The 19,868-nt window shown below is 38.3% G+C and overlaps 1 protein-coding gene and 1 long non-coding RNA gene across 2 annotated transcripts in view; both read right to left on the bottom strand.

Annotated features, from left to right (window-relative positions):
- LOC134796152 (uncharacterized) overlaps positions 1-19,868 on the bottom strand; it is a 118,307-nt gene that overhangs the window by 62,233 nt on the left and 36,206 nt on the right. The window lies entirely within an intron of this gene.
- LOC134796140 (active breakpoint cluster region-related protein) overlaps positions 1-19,868 on the bottom strand; it is a 58,711-nt gene that overhangs the window by 9,377 nt on the left and 29,466 nt on the right. Inside the window, exons 8-17 of the mRNA XM_063768113.1 lie at positions 16,865-16,981; positions 10,690-10,875; positions 10,140-10,337; positions 9,657-9,776; positions 9,429-9,551; positions 7,488-7,682; positions 6,963-7,172; positions 6,222-6,417; positions 4,600-4,793; positions 3,656-3,831 (exon numbers count right to left, since the gene is read on the bottom strand). Coding sequence (XP_063624183.1) covers positions 3,656-3,831; positions 4,600-4,793; positions 6,222-6,417; positions 6,963-7,172; positions 7,488-7,682; positions 9,429-9,551; positions 9,657-9,776; positions 10,140-10,337; positions 10,690-10,875; positions 16,865-16,981 — 1,715 coding nt within the window. The remainder of the gene's footprint in view (positions 1-3,655; positions 3,832-4,599; positions 4,794-6,221; positions 6,418-6,962; positions 7,173-7,487; positions 7,683-9,428; positions 9,552-9,656; positions 9,777-10,139; positions 10,338-10,689; positions 10,876-16,864; positions 16,982-19,868) is intronic.

The raw sequence follows: 19,868 nt of genomic DNA, 5'->3' as shown, positions 1-19,868 counted from the left end.
TGAGCACATGAGCAGGTAATGCAAGTACCTACTTAATAAAAAAATTGACAAGGAAAGTATAACTAGGTCATCCCACTTAAACACAAAAAAGCAACAATTATAAACCCGAAATTATACATAGTACGGAGGCGTATCTCATACATTGAATTATCAAACACTCGTGTAACTGCATTTTCGCAACAAATATCCATTAGTTGTGGGCGTAACGTACATTTAGCACTCAAAAAGCTACTGTAAAGAGGCGTAACGGACAAAACATTACCACAAATTTAATAAAATTCCGATGCAAAAGGGCGTATCGTACACAATGTTGGGAGTTACGCCAAAATGTCTCACAACATTTTTTTGAATTGGCAGATACGGCCAAATGCGTTGGAAAATTGTGTTCAAGCATTGATTTTTCATAGGGCTTAACGGACATTTTTTTCAAGTTATCGAGACGTTAAATATACTATTCGATAGAGAAAAAAATACTGAGTATAACTGCATTTTCGCAACTTTGTCCCTTACGCCCTTTCAGCCTACGGTAGTCGTTATATACAGTTTTGTTCAGAATTCCAAGCGCTCTCGTTCTGTATAGTGAAAATTTCGATATCTCTTAAAAAGTTGCCTTTACGACCCAATTTTTGCACTATGAGCTTGCAAAAACATTTTATCTCAAGGGGCGTAAATGACCAGTTATAAATTAGAAATTCATAGATATTATCGTAAAGGTTACCGCTAAATATAAATATTGTTGTAAATGACTTACATGTCTTTTGTCGTCCTTTAAGGCCTTCATTTGTCTTGATGATTTTTCATATCGTATCTCGTATGGTCAATATGGTCGTAAAGGCCATATTTTACTATTGATATTATTTTACTTGCCCTTTATGACCCGCCCTAAAATGATTTTACCATAAGTATATGAAGCGAACAAGGTTGTAAAGGACTTTTCTAATATTTGTGTCGTTTACTACCACGAATTAGTTTCTAAACTCTAAATTTAAAACAAGTAACATGGACATAGCGGTGTATAATAACAAATAAATCGTTTTCTGGGACCTATATTACTACACTGTAATGTTTGCCCTTAAATTAGAAAGCATTTACGCTAAGAGTTTTTTCGGCAGTTATCTTTGTTCATGGGCGTAAAGGTCTAGAATGCCTAGTAAATAAATAGTTTTATGGATCATTTATTACTAAAATGTAATGTTTGCTCTTCAAATTAAATATTAATTATAACTCTAATCGGGATATACCTGGCATAATCAACTACCGTTTGATACATTTTTAAGCTTCGTAACAGTAAATTATGCTGAGAAAAGTTAACATGTGGACCGTGACTGGTAACTAATACACCCCGAATTTGGTATAAAATAGTCTGATAACGTCACTTACAACCCCCTAATAAACAAGATTCACTAAATTATCAAAAATTTCATGGGCGTAAACGACATTCATAGTGTTTTTGACCAATTTTAAAGGACATTAACTTCTTTTAATTTATAGATATGATTGCTAAGGGGCTATTCATAAATTACGTCATTTCAAATTAGGGTGGGGGGGGGTCTGGACATCGGATGACGGTAGCATGAAGTAGGAGGAAATGGGGTCATTTGAAGCATGATTTTTGGATGATTATAGGGGGGGGGGGTTCAAAAATCGTCAAAAATCGATGACGTAATTTATGGACAGCCCCTAATTCAGGTTAAAGAGACTAACATTTTGAGTACTTTTCCAATACACATCAAAAACATAGCTCGATAAACAACAAAAATATATTATAAACATTTAAAAAAAATGCAGTTTTTCGCGTCTCCTGAAAAGTAGCATTTTGTCCTTTATGCCAATTGAACCAAAAGGTATCGTAATAATATATATTACTAAAATTAATAAAATCAGTCTTTATATTGTGTATCAACTAGGTACATATTATAGTTGCACATGCAAGTGCAAATATTTTCATTGCATTCAATTCATGGTATGTTGTGGGGGGCGTGGCTAACGATAATCGCAAGCCAAAAATTTTTCTCATGATTACACCAACCCGGTGGAGCCCGTAATATCACCAAAATAATTAAAACAATTATATTCTGCTCCTCAAACGAACATATTTTTTTTTTTTCAATAACTTTTAAAATTTATGAAGTCTTGTATTCAATGTACACCATCATCATTGTAATTGACGTTGCTTGCCACGCTTTATACATCACAAAATTAGCAATACATTGCGTCTTAAAATAATCTTAAAAAGTGTACTAAATAACGAATAAAATTTATTTTTAAAAGTCGCTGATGTGACATTCTCATTCAAAAGGTAGGGACCACTTTGTCGTTTACCATAAAGACGAAATTTTATTGTATCTTTATACAAATCACCTGTCAGAGAGTCCTTATGGCAAGGATAAAGTGGTACCTTTTGATTGCGAACGTCACGAATGTTGGTCAGTATGAGGAGCCTACATTTTATTAGGGTTCCGTACCCAAAGGGTAAAACGGGACCCTATTACTAAGACTTCGCTGTCCGTCCGTCTGTCCGTCCGTCCGTCCGTCTGTCACCAGGCTGTATCTCACGAACCGTGATAGCTAGACAGTTGAAATTTTCACAGATGATGTATTTCTGTTGCCGCTATAACAACAAATACTAAAAACAGAATTAAGATTTTTGACCGAAGTTAAGCAACGTCGGGCGGGGTCAGTACTTGGATGGGTGACCGTTTTTTTTTGCCGTTTTTTGCATTATGGTACGGAACCCTTTGTGCGCGAGCCCGACTCGCACTTGCCCGGTCTTTTTTTTAAATCTACTTACATACCTACTCCCACACTATGAAAGGACTTAATGTAATTATGCCTCCGAATGAAATAAATAAATACACTGTAATGGCTCCTCTACACGATGGGCCAACGCCGGCCACTCCAAGGGGCGCATTTATGCAAGGAGGGAGCAAGTGATATTGCTATCTCGTTCTACCGCATGGCTGCGTCCCTTGGAGTGGCCGGCGTTGGCCCATCGTGTAGAGGAGCCATAATGTTCATCTAACAAGCACCCTACCCGCGTAGGTAGCCTTCCCCGCGTACGCCGTTCATGCAAAGATTTATTTTGCCAAATAGTAAAAAACCGTTGTTGAAAATGACCCAAATTATGAATGTTGTCTCGAAGTGGCATTATAATAATGTAGACGTAAACTTAATAACATGAATTTTTTTTTGTGGCAGATACATGATGTTTATAAGAAAAAAAAAATTAAAAATAAAAGCGATGGATGAATTTGACACACATTTGTTTGAATAACATATTATAATATCCTGTGAAGTACAACACTTCACTTACCGACTATAATTTTATTTTAGGCATTTTAGGTTCACTACTAGGTATTTATTAAATGTAATTATACCCGTGGATGAAAATGACACAACATGCGTGTGTACGTCGGAAGCCACTTTGCTTTTACAGGGAAACAAAGAATTTCATCTCGAATATTTTTTATACCGAATGCTGTTTAAAAAAAGAAATACCTAAATTTCTACCTAAGCAAATACCTAGGATGACACAAATTATTATTATTAGGTTTAGTATGTGGTCTGGAAACTATATGTAAAAACTAAGCAACATTAATAATCTTATAACTTCAAAAGTTATTGCTACCGGACTAAATAGTGGGCATGTACGTACTTGGCGACGCTGGTGATCTTGGCGCCGAAGAGCGTGCCGGGCTTGGCGGTGGGCACGCGGCGCGCGGAGTGCTCGGGCGGCAGCAGCCGCAGCCGCAGCGGCAGCGCGCCGCCGCCCAGCGCCACCGTGCGCGCCGCCCCCCCGCCCGCCGCCTCCGCCGCCCAGGACCGCGACAGCTGCACACAACAACAACCATCAACATTCTGACCCGAGCGCATTTTTTTTGCATTACATGTATATCGATCACTGTTGTTCCACTAATTTAAACTATAGTACAGTCACCGGCAATGATATGTTACATAATGAAGGCCCCAAAAATATCTGACACGATCTTATTTCTAGAGCCTTAAGAGCGTGTCACATATTTTTGCGGCCTTCGTTGTGTAACATATTATTACAGGTAATAAAATTTTAAGTGATATTTGTAGGACAGTCTACAAATATCAGATATCACTTTAAAAATGTTAAATTTATTATTGTTTTACATTATTTGTAGTCCGCACGCGCGAGACGTTTTGACGACCGAAAGTCTCCATTTTTGAGCGTTTTGTGCACTTATTTATCTCTGAAACGAAGTACTCCTTGAAATCTCCGGAAAATAAACCATGCAGCGGTGTAAACAAATTACACTTATTTTGTAATAATTGATACAAACTGATTCCGAAAATATAAGTTTACTGTAATTCAATACAGCACATCACCACATGGTAAAGTAACAATAACTTCAAAGTTCACATACTTAACTACTACTACTACTACTTACTTGTTTTTTTTTTTTGCCGCGTCTCCACTACCCTAAGGTTGTCAGGAAGAGATCGCTCTTTAGCGATAAAGACCGCCTGTTGTCTACCATAGTTTAAGTTATGCTGTTCTTTTTCATATTGGTGAGCAATAAAGAATATGTGTAGTATATTGTATTGTTTTTAACTTCAAAGTTGCCACACCTTGACAGTGCACTTTCCGCGCAGCACGGGACGCGCCGCGTCCTCGTACAGCAGCAGGCGGAGGTTCTGCGAGCCCTCCAGCTCCAGCGTGAAGGTCTCGTTCCACCGCGGCTGCGCCGTTCGGCAGACCAGCTTCGACTTCGCCTTGCGGAAGTAGTGCCCGTACGAATCTACCTCCACCACTATGTAGTAGTCTGAAATGAATTCGTATGTTTAGTATTGTATACCCGCATCAAAATCGCAAAACACGACAACATTAGGAAAGTATTTAAAAAAACCTCTACAACCCTGACTATACCCCAAGTTTGTGCCAAGACCGTGTGATTTACCAGCGGCCGGGTGTATTAGGAATCTGAGGGGCTACCGCGAAAACCGAAATTCGCAAATTGCGGGGATCTGTCTCTTTTACTCCAATGAAGGCGTAATTAGAGTGACAGAGAAAAATGCCCGCAATTTGCGCGCGGTGCCGTGAATTATCCACGAACAAACTTGTTGTTTTGCTACTTATGTAGTGTTCAGGAGCCTTATCTAACAATAGGAACTATTACGGAACATATACACAATACATGTAGTAGATATCTAATAAGTTAAGTAATTGTATCTAACATAGTCTTAATTTTAAGTTCCTGCATGTACATGTTCGACTAACCTGTTGTGTTATGGTTTCTGTGGTCCGAAATAAATGTTTTTTTTTTATACTATGATGGCGCCAATAATAATATATATGACGGAGGGCAGCAGGCATGGGTTGTACAGGATGGCAGGTGGGCGTAGTATCTCGATGTATTACTCCACAGCTAAGTCAGTATGCTACCAGTGCATGAAATAAACTTTCGGACTTGTTAACCATACTAGGGCCTACTAAAATATCTAGTCGCTATTGGGATGTATTTGGATTGCACTCAAAATAAAAGGATCGCATAAAATCGTTCAAGTCTTTATTCAAGTCAAGCTAGGCCGGCTCCAACCGTACACCTCTGACCCGAGAAGATTTAATTCCTTCTCAATTGGAGAAGGGTATCCCAATATGGGACCGGCAACAAACTCGGCGGGACACATCTTTTCAAAACAACACTTCTTCTCTTTATTTTACAAAGGTAAGCTTCTAATCACACGTAAGAAATCAAAATAACACTTGGAATAAAACACTTAGCTAAATGGTTAAAGAACGTTGGATTCTATAAGCTTTCAGAATAATCCTTCAGGTATAAGCCTTCAGGAACGTGGCGAATTAGGCACGAGGTTGGCTAACGTCCGATCTCTAGCGCGGCTTGATCAATTCTGCTCGAGGAGCCTGCCTGCTCCCGCCTTTAAGTCAAGTAGGCAAACCTGCTCGACCGGTCTACCAACATAACGACAAAAATGCCAACTCGTGCCTACGTTCACCCAAGAGAAACCTCTTGACGTTCCAAAGCCTTCTACCTGTCATCTTAGTTCAACAACGACCAATAGAGGGCGTTACGAGTACTCTTACGCAACTTTATGAATTTCGTTACAACCAAGTAATACGTAGCTCAACATTGCTAATCGATTTTATACAGGCGTCAAACTATGAAACTGTAACGCTGCATTACGTCCTTCTGGAGTCACGCTCCGACATATAAGTAATATAACAGTCTCACCGGCGGAGGAGTCGAGCGGCGCGGTCATGCCGGTGATGTGCAGCTGCAGGTCGCCCAGCAGCAGCGAGTCGTCGCGCCCGCTGCGCAGCAGGTACGAGCCCATGTCCGTCTGCAGGTAGCTGCGGCACGCCGTCACCCACGCCTGGAGCTCCAGCATCGACACGGCCGCTGAGCCGCCTGGTGGCGCCGATGATGCCTGTAACACAATTCCTCATTGTTACGAGTAAACGATAGTGTGTACATACTGCAATTTTCTGCGCTGCTCTCAAAAGGACACCACGCCATGTAACATCGATTTAACGGTTTTGTTTTCCCCTTTATCGTCTCATTGGTCTAAACTATCACTTAGATCCGCTAGCTATTTGTGCTTGCCTTCAAGAACATCAGTACTCGAATTTACGACTTAGTTTCTACAAAGCGCAGAGATTACCGGTGCGGACGCACTCACGTAGCACGGTTGGGCGACGCCAACAGACCTTTCGTATCGTGCGTATCTCAACCTTTCGGCTCAGTCATTAGAGTCGTATGTATAATGTACCCTCTTGGAGGAGTTGTGTCTGAGGAAGCATATGTGGTGCCATTGCACGCGCTCGCTCCCACACGAAGCACCTACATATGAATCTCAACCTTCCTCTCCTCCTTGCCTCGTAATCTCAAGTATTGAGGGTCGTGACCTCCCTTGTGAACCTCTCAAATCTCAACCTTATGTACTCAGTAATTACAGTCGTATATAAAACGTACCTGTAGTGCATGTATGGAGTCGATCCACTGCGTGCGCTCATACTCGGAACTCAGGAAGAAGATGTGGTGCCGTTGCAGCGCGGACGCGCCGGGTGCGCGCGCTCCAATCCGTAGCACCAGGTTAGGCGATGCCAGTACTAGCTGCCCCTCTAGCTCTGCAAGCTTCTTGCGCTGCTTTTCTGCCGTGCCGCGACTGCCCAGTCTGATTTTCTATAAGAGAGATAAATATATAGTAAAATTTACAGAGACAAATGAGACAAAGATCGAAAAATCGGATATGACAAAACCGGGAGTCGTAGAGATTTGCCCAGCAGTGGCTCAAATAGGCTAAAAAATGATTAGATTGTTTTACCTTGTCACCCTGTGTCGCTCGGTCTTCAGTCAGTATCTGGACGCGCACCGTAGCCGCTTGCAAATTGAGGGCCACGATGTTAGCAGGCAACGGACTCGATCTCCTCCTCTACAACTACTATGTTCGGTAGTTAGATGAACCACTTCAACTCGATCGTGAACCTATCATGTTACCTTGTCATCCTGCGCGGCTCGTTCTTCAGCCAGTATCTGGTCGCGCACGGTGGACGCCTGCGACTTGAGGGCCACGATGTTGGCGGGGGAGGTTTCCCGCGCGTCCGCTGCGCCGACCTCCTCCTCTACCACCACGATATCCGGCAGCTGGATGAACCACTTCAACTCGAACGTGAACTTATCGCGCCCTGAAGCCTGTATAAAATTAAAACTGGGTTTTAGTACTTATGTAAACTGCAAAACGTAATTCAAGACCAAAAAAAGTAAGAATATGTTGCCACTACAATAATTTGTTTGTAAAATAATAAATTCCTTTTGATAAATAATCACGCTAAGATATTTTTTTTTTTTAATAAAGTACTTTTATTTACTATTCTCTTTATTTATTTTTCGTCTTAAGTTAGGTTTGTTATAATATGAATATAAAAGTAAAATATAAAAACACTTACAAAACAATAAAAAATACATATAAACACATTATAGAAAACCTAACCTAGGGTGCCGCCGGCAGCGGGGCTTGGCCCAAGCTGCCGGTGGTCAGGGCCGCAGAGTGAGGAACCGACGTACTATACGCGCCGTGTCCAATATTACCGCCTTCTGCATCTGACCCTTGATCCAACCACCCAGCGAGAGTCTCTCTAGGTGTTGGTCGAGACTCTTCGCTATGAGACCGTTCGCTGACACAACTATCGGAACAATGATCGTCGAGTCAACATCCCACATGGCGGTAATCTCGTGAGCTAAGTCTAGGTACTTGCTGGACTTGTCCTTCTCGGCCTTCACGAGATTCTCATCATGGGGGATGGTGACGTCGGCGAGCACGGCCCGGCGCTGCGATCGGTCTATCAGCACGATGTCAGGCTTATTGGCGACAATAGTCCTGTCAGTGATGATAGATCGATCCCAATAGAGCGTGGCACGACCATTCTCGAGAACAGGCGCAGGTAAGTACTTGTAGTACGGTACTTCGCGGTCCACAAGGCCGTATAGAAGAGCAAGTTGCTGGTGAATAATCCTGGCTACGAGATTATGTCTGTGCAAGTACTCACCGTTAGCAAGATGAGAACAACCGGAAATGATATGCCTGAGTGACTCTCCGGGACGGCGGCATGCCCGACAAATGTCGACCGTACCGTCCTTCAGGATATATTTCCGATAGTTGTTCGTCATCATCACTTCGTCCGCAATTGCACAGGCAAAACCCTCGGTTTCTCCGAAGAGGTCCCCGAATCGTAACCAGTTCACCGACGCGAGCAGGTCCACATCGGGTCCCGTGAGGGCCTTGTAGAACCGCCCGTGTAGCGCCTTACTCTCCCATGCCGCCTTGCGATCCGCAGTACTTAGTACCACAGGTTTGCGCCAGTTCTCGTTTGCCAAGGAGAGCGGCGTGAGGTTCCTGTCTACTGCCACCACATCACGATGCATCCCACACTCGTTGTTAAGGAAATAATTCCTGAGATTGTACACCTCGCGGTTGTGGAGATCCTTGGCGTTTAGGAAGCCTCGGCCTCCACACTTCCGTGGGATGTACAATCTCATAACTGACGAGCGTGGGTGTAGCATGCGATGTTTGGTGAGCAGTGACCGGACCCTCCGATCCAGGGCGTCCAGCTCGGTCTGAGTCCACCTTAGTATGCCAAAGGAGTATGTGAGAAGAGGCATTATTATTTACTTATTATTACATAAATACAAGACGCGGTAGTAAAAAAGTGGCAACATAGTCTTCCTTTTTTTGGTCTTGAATTACGTTTGGCAGTATAGAAAAGTTAACAAATAAAATGTGAATCGATTTACGATCCACACATGTAGAATAAGTATGTAATACAAACGCCTCATTTAATAAAATGTAGTCAAACGAGCGACCCTGCCAACTTTTTGAAAAATAACAAAATTTTATGTAAATTATGGAACTTGCGTGTAACCCCTTTGTAATTCAGTTACCTTGTATTTGGCACAAGCTATGACATCATTGAAAAGGAATAAATGCCTCAATTTTCTATGTCCATCCGAAAGTTCTACAATAAATGAATTCTTGACGAGTCTTCTTTGGGCGCGGTCTGCGTTCTGAAAAAAGGAAAAAACATACATTAAACCCATTTTACATTCGCGCGATTTACTGTTTGTGTTCATATAATACAGGTGTTATAAATATTTATTTGAAATACTTACAGGGAACATAGATTTAGTTTGTATAATATTAAATTCGTCGAGGAAATGTTGTGTCATGTTGAGTGCGTCGGTGAGCATCGCGTGGTCAGGATGGCTTGCAGGGGTGTATTTTATGAGATCCTGTAACAAATATTCGCGATTAGCAAACTCTGTAATCGGTACAGTCCTTATTCTACAACAAGCGTGAGGTTTTTTCCCTAGCGCTCGTTTGTTTAGCATACATGGTTTATACTTCGGTCACCATTTCAGTTAGGCCATCTTCAACAAGGTGTACTACTTCCTAAAATATTGATAGAAACAATCGACTGGCTTTGTACTAAATGACGTATTAAGCGACAGTAGTGAAAGCTTGTGCAGTATATCGTCGACCGACATGCTGCTCTGCTATGCTGGGTACTTTTCTGGACTCTAGCAACGGGCTGTCCGCGGCAGGCGATCTGGGTCGTGGGGTCGACCAAGTGAGCTGTATAGTGATGTACTAACGTGCAAGACAAGAGCGTTCTTCTGGACTCTAGCGACGGGTTTGTGCAGCAGATCGTCGAGCGACATGGGCTGGCCGCGGCAGGCGATCTGGCGCGTGAGGTCGGCGAAGCGTTGCGAGCTCGCGCACCGGCGTCGCACGGCGTCCGTCGCGCGACCGTAGTTGTGCAGGAACGCGCCGTATACGTTTATGTTCTCCGCCTACAGACAGAATGGAACATTAGTATGATACATATTGAATCTGATACACGGACATATTAACAAGTTATGGTTTAAGACATTTATTCTCATAAGAATATACATCACTTAAAATGAGAATATACATTTAATGCTATACAATAACTTGGTGTAGGTATTATTGTGTTTTTGCAACACCCATTTTGTTTATAGTTTTCGTTGCTGACTGTATTAGAATATTGAGTTCTTTACAGTTTTTATGGCTAACTTCTCATCCAACTGTTTAAGATAATATCATTTTATAATTTGATTTAAAAATAAATAGCACGACAGACGCAGTTTAAATTACAATTATGTTTGTAAAAAGAGTCGGTACCATTTTTTTAAAGTGGCTTCCCACGGATAGAGGCTCTTCCCAACTAGCGACGGCGGCCTTCAGTCCCTCGAGGAAGTTCTTGTGTAACTCATGCAGCTCGGATATTTTGTAAAATATCGTGTTGAACTCTTCCTCCGTTATCACAGGCTGGGACGTCGACAGCGTCGCTTTTATGGCGTTCATGTACTGAAAACATACACTCAATTAGCCTTTCATATTTTCAATAAGAATTTCTACATATTACTATGTGACTTGTGGGCGTGACGTGTACCTATTACATTACAATAGGGTATTATACTGTATATGAAATAAATTATTTTACACCATGCATGAAATAAAGCACCAGATAATTATTACAAAAACACAGATAGGAGTTATTTTTAAACACAAGTTCTATTTAATAAATCGGATAAAAATATAAAAAGTAGGTGAGTTGACCGTGACGTCACGATGTAATGTTTCATATAAATTCCATATTAGCAAATCGTTTTGACAGTTCTAAAAAAGTAACTGATTTGACTAGTAGGAAAATACTCTATTCCTGCATAGACTTTTATGTCGACCGGGATATATGTTAGCGGCTTTCCAAAAATAAGAGTAATAATACCGCATTCTTATTTACTTGTGTTCATTTATAAAAAGTAAGGTGATTGAACTTCCCAATTTTACTTTAGTTAAAATAATTAAACAATTGTGACGTCACTACCGGTCAGCCCACCTCACCTGACGAACAGGTGGAAGTGGTCGAGATTGGAGGGGCGATGGTCTAATAAAAGGCCTTGCACCTCATTAAAGCGACCATTATTATCTGAGCAACCTTAGGAGTAAGACCTTAACAGCCTATGCTGACAAAAAGTGTCCTAAAAGTGTATTATTGTCATTTATTGTACGATGGTGCTACTAATATTACTGTAAATAGCTAAAGTGCTGATAGTTTAAAAAGTGTGATGTGTAAAGTTATAAATAAACGATAAATATGAGTATTTTACAACGAAGTTTCTTTTCTACAACGAAGACCTCAGCCTTCCTACTACGAGTTACCACGATTAGCGCTCAAAAGGAAGCCGAACCCTAACATCAGAAGTGCGCAAGAGAACCTGAAACGCCATGTGGATTGGATGAGCAACAAGTTATATTTGCTGCATACATTAAAACACAATTCAACAACCGAAGAAGAATCAACGTGTTGCCAATTATCGGTGGCCAATTTACGACACGAGCAGTAACTCATTTGGTTAACGTTTTAGTAAATGTTGTTGTACACAATATTATCTGGTGAGACGCTTTCATTTTGACAAATTTTAAGTTTGAATTGATTTATTTTAGAAAAAAAAATAATGCATGTGCGATGAGCGTTGTGATTAAATATACTTAAAGTAACCACAAAAATGGTACTGGGACATCTTAATACTTATCTATACAAAGAAAACTTACTAAAATCATCGCCAGTGGTTGTTATTCTTGTAATGCATTCTAAATTCCGTATAAACACAATAAGTCACACAGTAATCGAGTAATAAAAGCAATCAAAATCTTTCACAACAAAGCAAAACTAATGATAAAAAGAGATAATGTAACTTTATATCACTACATCGCCAGCCACTCACATTTAAGTAAACATTTAACATGGAATTATGAAGGCACATAGCTCAAACAAGTTATCTACCCACATAATCCTAGAATTGCTAACTTGGATGATAATAGTAAAGTAATACCTATTCAATCTTATTTGTAACCGTGATTACAAGCTTTTTGTTTTTTTTTTATGAATGACATTAAGATAATTTAACGGACAACTTTTAAACATTTATTTCGAAACCAGTTTTAGAATACATTAAATATGTGGGCGATAAAGGGCTGATATTATGATGAGGGTGATGAAGAAATTAAACATATTTTCTTGTTAATAAATATCATTTATTCTATACAACGCTAACAAAATATTTATTCTACGTGAATTAATATATTACGTTTATTAGTAATTCGCCATACTTTACGAGCGAAATCGTTGCATAATTATCAAATTTTTATCGCATATTTTCGAATCAATTTATTAAGTATGAATTTTGAAAATTAATCCACAATAAGTAACATAATATCAAATTACATAACTGATGCACATTTAGTATACCGCGTAAATCAATATCTCTCAGTAAAATCCATCAGAATACAGCTTGAAAGTCAAACGTTTAAATAAAACGGTACAACCAAAACGTACGTAGAAATGTCAAAATTCTGCTTATTTTATTTTGCTCAACTACGATCCATTTCACGGTGTAAGTAGCTGTACTGTTGTTAAAAGTTATCACCTCCAAATACATTTACTTTAATATATGGCAATGTTATGAATATCATTATGCATTTCATTCATATATATAAACAAAATTAAAAAAATATATATAGGTACATGTGATCAGTATTAATCATACTTTATTTGTATGTACTGTAATAACATTAGTTGTACGTTAAGCAAATAATTAATATTTTATTAATAGAAATAACATGTGTGATAAATAGTAGCCTCAGATTTCTGTGTTTTGTTGTAGAAGTACGTGTTGTTGTGGCGCCGCCCTGCTTTTGGATTCTAACACACATCAGGATTTACAACAGGAGGAAACCGATTTAAATACAAAGATGCAAAAGAGACATTAATTTACGAGAGTTTAAACTTAACGTTATGTAAGTACGTACATAAGTACGTACGTACGTATTTAAGTAGCAATGATTCAAGTGATCAGAGGAGACATAATGATATGTTGTAGGTACTTGTGATTTATGATTACTTATCTCGTATTAGTCAACTACACTAGGTACTAGTTACAATAGTAGTAGTTACTTATCAAGTTACAAATTATCATGAAGCCAATCCAAATCTGACAGATGTCCTTTACATGGTAACACAAAATGACAAATCATAAATCGATTCATTAAGGACAAAGTACAAAACCACAATATTGTCATCTCTTTAAAACAGCCAATATTTTGCTATAATGATACTTATTACAAAAAAAATGTAGAGACCATTTAATGAAGAATACCGTTTATTACCAATCCAACCACATAATGATTTTTTTTTTGGAAAAACCCTTTAGCATGCCATAGGTAATATTCAGTCATGAATGAAAATATGAAAATACCACACAAGATAAAAATCCGAACAGAGTGATTGAGTGAATACCACTTTTTGAACTTTTACTATTGTATAATTTTTGCAAATTCAATTTAAGATCCTACGTGAACAACTATCTATAAAAACAACCACGTTAAGTAATGTGTGTGCCACTTACTTAGATTCATCAGAAGGATCTAGTCTAGTAACTGGGCTATTGAAAGATTTGAAAGTATAAACAGTTGCCACTTATATGGATGGTTCAGAGGGATTAATCCAATAACTGGGCCGTTCAATAAATGGGAACCATAGTCTGCCGGCCACTTGCTGTAACGAATCTGAAGGGCTTCAGTGACTGGGCCGTCCAACTAACTGGTTCCCTAAGCTCAGACTTTATTTTATCTGCCACTTGTTTGGATCGGTCATACAGATTTAGTACAACAACTGGGCTGGTAAATTAACTGAGCATTCCTTATTTTTAAACCGATTACTTGAGCACGAGTTTCGGCTCATCAATTGATCCTTCTCATCCTAAATTCAAGTTAATCTTTGTTTAGCAACGTTCAAGACAGGTTCAACTTCGTGTTTGGTCTTCATGTGTAATATGAGTTAAGAAATAAAGTACAGAAATTTAAATAGTATAAACAATAATACAAACAATTTATCATTCCAAACATCAAAGAAATACTATAGCTTTAATTTGAACTTAAACAAATTAATAACAGCTTCTATTAGAAAATATTTAAAATAGCTTTTATGATAATATAATATTAAATTAAAAGCACTTAAACTACCCCATCGTGCAAATCCATTGTGTAGTGTTGTGTTTCTCTTCTTATTTTTTAAATTGATCATTAACGCTTTTTGGATGACGTGGAGACTTTAAACCACAGTTTTTTTTAGTATTCTCATCTTATGTAAAGCTTATGATGCTTACTTAGTCTTTGTTTAGAAGCGTTAAACTTCATGGTTGGTTCTCATATATTAATGAGTTATATTGAATCAATAAATTCCATAAACAAATTATGATCATTTAGTCACTTTAGATACCAAAGAACTAATTTTAATAGAATTTCACTTACCTTTAGTAAATAGGAAGTATGCTGCGTAGTGTCACTAAATATAACTAAACCCAAGATTTACAATTCAGCAAATTTAATCAATCGTAATAATCGGTATTAACCGACAAAAGATGTCAAAAAAACTACACTTAGGTACATAAAAACTTAACTAAATGCATTATAAAAGAAGGCAACCATGGAGGTTTTTCTTGGCGCTTCTTTTCCACCAGAGCCTTTCCGAAGCGTCAGTAAACTCATTTTTCCTTTGGCAAAAATAAAAACATACAAAAAAATATTAAAAATAAAAAACCAACATTAATTTAAAGGTACAAGCAAGTAAATTTCTTTTTTAAAGTACTTGTGAATTAAAATGGATTGAAAATAATTAAAACATTCAAACCCCTAGGATCAATTCTATTATTGAATTATCACTTGATGTCAGAATGACCGAAGCAAAAGTCATAAATAGCCGTGTTAGCGGGAACTAAATAATAATTTTATTAGACTGTTTAAAATACATTTAATTTTTATTTCCAAGTGTAATTCATTTACAGTTAAATGTAACATTAATCTAAAATCATAAGAAAAAATCATGATCGTACATAAGACAGAAACATTAATTATGTTGAATCTTTGTTAACATAAGTTAAAATAATCGATAATTCATAAAAAAAAATGTATCTGACATACAAATCAAGCAGTAAACTCAATGAACCGTTGTAATTGTTTTAAATCAATCTGTACTTTTACTAGTTACAACTTAATTAATACGAACACTAAGTGTCTCTGAGCACGAGCCACTGGTCAGTATGGCCGTGTTAGCGGCTTTCCAAAAATAAGAGTAATAATACCGCATTCTTATTTACTTGTGTTCATTTATAAAAAGTAAGGTGATTGAACTTCCCAATTTTACTTTAGTTAAAATAATTAAACAATTGTGACGTCACTACCGGTCAGCCCACCTCACCTGACGAACAGGTGGAAGTGGTCGAGATTGGAGGGGCGATGGTCTAATAAAAGGCCTTGCACCTCATTAAAGCGACCATTATTATCTGAGCAACCTTAGGAGTAAGACCTTAACAGCCTATGCTGACAAAAAGTGTCCTAAAAGTGTATTATTGTCATTTATTGTACGATGGTGCTACTAATATTACTGTAAATAGCTAAAGTGCTGATAGTTTAAAAAGTGTGCCGTGTAAAGTTATAAATAAACGATAAATATGAGTATTTTACAACGAAGTTTCTTTTCTACAACGAAGACCTCAGCCTTCCTACTACGAGTTACCACGATTAGCGCTCAAAAGGAAGCCGAACCCTAACATATATGTACCGTGACTATCTTTTGTATTGTCTTCGAGCTCCCGATATTTCGACGCGGTTACATGCATCTTGTTCACGGGTAACTGAAGATGGCGGGTGGGTGTCAAAGTTGTGTATAAGTCGAGTAAAACTAACCGTGAATCATTCAAAACTGTAATTTCTGCACTATTTATATACAAATTTGTTCCAGCGAGTGTCGATACCAATCATAGCGTTAGGGCGGCCTATAGGCTCGTTTTTGGAAGCGCGTGTAAGCGCGTATAGACGAAATATAACGACCGTACACGCGTAGAAAAAAACGATGTGAAACCGCTCTTAGAACATAAGTATCCAGTATGCATGGCATGAATGAATTACCTACAATATAAGATATAGGTAGTAAAAAACATTTGTGTTCTATAAAAAGTGCCGACAATATTTTGGTATAAAATTACGATAAACGCCTTTACTTTTCATGTATTCAGATCAGATTTTTAATAGATTTTTAAATCTTCTCTTACTGATACTGTGGCTCAGACAGCTTAGCATGAATTGCGTTGCAGCATGACTCCATATGTCAAGCGCGACTTTGATAAGTTTGGAGTCGAGGGCGACAATGCAAGTTGTGCTAATGCTAAGCGATAAGATCGTACTTAGTCCTGCTGTAGCTGTAGTAGTGTTCTGACTTCTAAATGTAATATCTTACCTTTTCCATAACGTATAGGCATTCGACGTAGACGGTCTCGCTCTCGATGATACTCGTGACAATGCACCGATGCATGGTGAGGCGCTCGGCCTCCGCATTACTGCTATTGATCGATTCCTATAACAAATAAAATATACATTTAAGTTAAAGCAAAGGAAGCGCTGGTGGAGGCAAAGGAAGTGCTAAGAGCATTCGACTTGCAATCCGGAGGTCGCGGGTTCAAACCCCGGCTCGTACCAATGAGTTTTTCGGAACTTATGTACGAAATATCATATAATATTTACAAGACGCTTTTCGGTGAATGATAACATCGTGAGGAAACCGGACTAATTCCAACAAGGCCTAGTTTCCCCTCTGGGTTGGAAGGTCAGATGGCAGTCGCTTTTGTAAAAACTAGTGCCACCGTCAATTCTTGGGATTAGTTGTCAAGCGGACCCCATCAGGCTCCCAAGAGCCGTGGCAAAATGCCGGGATAACGCGAGGAAGAAGAAGAATAAGTTAAAGCAAAGGAATCATCTTCTTCCTGCTAGACCTGTTCCCACCCAAGTAACATTTTAGTCCTATAATTTTAGTTTTTATCGCTAAAAGCTTGTATAGACGTCGTATTAAGGTTTCAGAGATGACCACCTGTCGTATAAAAGCGCTTGGCAACACCTTTTTGCTCTATAGGCTGTATACAGCTAATATATTCTATAAGCAATTGATGTAAAGGTTTACTTCATCATTTTATAGAGCCGTTACAGGCGTGTACTATAAGAGGTTCAAATATAATCACTATAGAGCAATATTACTGTATAATAGTATTTGGAATCACTTTTATGCAACTAATTTGCGCTATTAAGGTTCCCTGCCAAGCCGCTATAGTTTTGTGTTTTAACAGTGACAAAAACCCAACTATCCCTTCGGGTGGCAGCACCTCCGGTTGAACGGTAGGACAAATGGCGCGGCCATTTTTTTTAATTATGCCTCGGCGTGGCAGAGGCCGCGAGAAGGTTCGGTCATAACAAGCCCGTAATTGGCAGAGACCGTCTCGCGGCCTCTGTGCGATTTCGCGCCTAAAATAAAACCGTTAAAACTATGCCTTGCTTGCTCACTCTTGCAAGATGCATTCGTCAATAAACAAGGATGGTATTCCCTAACGGTCGAATTCCCGCGTAAAACAAAGTTTGTTAGAAATGACGTGATGTTCCTGCCCCACCTCGCCCATTACGCGCTGACCGTCGTCGAGCCGCGAACATTCAAACGGAATACGCACTGATAAAAAGTGAAATAAACTGTGTGAATCGTGTTAAATGTATTGTTTTGTCATAAAGACTGCTTTTTCTACAATCAATTGTTTTATTTCGTAACTATACGTATTTTTACATGAAAGTAGAAAAAAATTGGTAATATGAGATTAGAACAAGTCTAGCATAATTCACATAAATAGAATAGAATTCATTGGTATACAATCAAATAACCCATTTTATGCTGAATTCGGTGATATATAGTTTGTATATATCATTCATAGATTTTTTTTTGGGAAACGGTCATATTTCTAACACGCGCCAAATTCGCGATGATCACCCGTTGAGGCCCCGCCACTTGACGTATATTTTTCCAAAATGGCTGCGCCACTCAACCGGCTTGTTATGTCTGTCCGTCTCGCGGCCACCGCCACTTACCGTAGAGACCTCGAGGAGGACAATGCCACTCGAAGGGCTATACAACGATTTTAGGATATAGTGGCTTTAGAGATGACTGCTATAGTACATAATACTTTAGTAGTTTGCGCTATTAAGGTTCCCTGCAAACCGCTATAGTTTTGTGTTTTAACAGTGAGAAAAACCCAACTATACAACGATTTTAGGATATAGTGGCTTTAGAGATCACTGCTATAGTACATAATACTTTAGTAGTCATATGAACACTATTATAGAACTGTTTTGCTCTATAGTAGCGTTTTTGAGACATATTTATAGCGTTAAAAAGCGCTTTAGTAGTTTTTAAATCCCTATTATATCTCATCGCTGTAAACGTCACAATGACTCTTTTATATCACAAAACTGTTGTATTGTGGTTTTGTTTTTTCTTTTAAAAGACAACAGCGTTATAGCTGAGTTTTATGTCTTTTATAAACCGAGTTAGATACATAAAGGTAGAAAACGACTACTTGTAAATGATAAATTTGATCTGTAATGGCTACTTATATCTTGCTTATATAAGTTCAGGCCTAAGCCACATAATGTGGTTCCGTACAAAATATTTTTATATTTTAATGAATTGATAAAAAAGAACCCAGTGATATTAGTGATTGTAGGTGAGATTTATCATCAATGATTTAATACAAGCATAAAATCGTGACGGTTTAGATATTTATCGACATCCATTATTAGCACATTTTTTTTACCAATCACATTGAAAAAGGAAACAACAGTAATTACTACATCTAAATTTAAAAAAAATCCTATATCTTTCTAAAGAGTTCGTAGGTGCAACTGGGTCACAGCAAAATTCTTTTGGAACCCTAATTTTAATCATGATGGCGGTGAATATTTCGTCGTAAGTTCTATAGTTAGCCTATAAAAGCGTCGGATTTACTTCTTGGCTGTATAGTAGCACAGATCATATAATACTAGTAATAGTAGTAACTATGGTGAATATCATATTTTATTAAATTATTTTATTAAAAACATAAATAAATCGAGGGGGCATTTAAAATTCCTCATTAACCTAATACTATTCTAACGGTAAAACTTCCGTCCCATATACTTTTTGCACTAAGGACCGAATTATTCGACATCTAAATGGCGCATATTAATATAACGTCTTTACTTATCACCATTTTACTTAGTACCGGTTTTGTGAAGTAAACACACAACAAAACCACTCACAACAGTTGATGGAAAACTTGATAGCAAATTTCGTAGTAAAGGAACTATAAATTCTACAATAGTATAAAAAAGCACTATAATAGAATTTCAAATACTACTATAGTATAAATTAATACTATAATGGCGTTACT

Source organism: Cydia splendana, chromosome 13 (genome assembly GCF_910591565.1).
Source record: "Cydia splendana chromosome 13, ilCydSple1.2, whole genome shotgun sequence".
NCBI classification, from domain to species: Eukaryota; Metazoa; Arthropoda; class Insecta; order Lepidoptera; family Tortricidae; genus Cydia; species Cydia splendana.
This window is presented reverse-complemented; position numbering and strand designations above follow the sequence as displayed.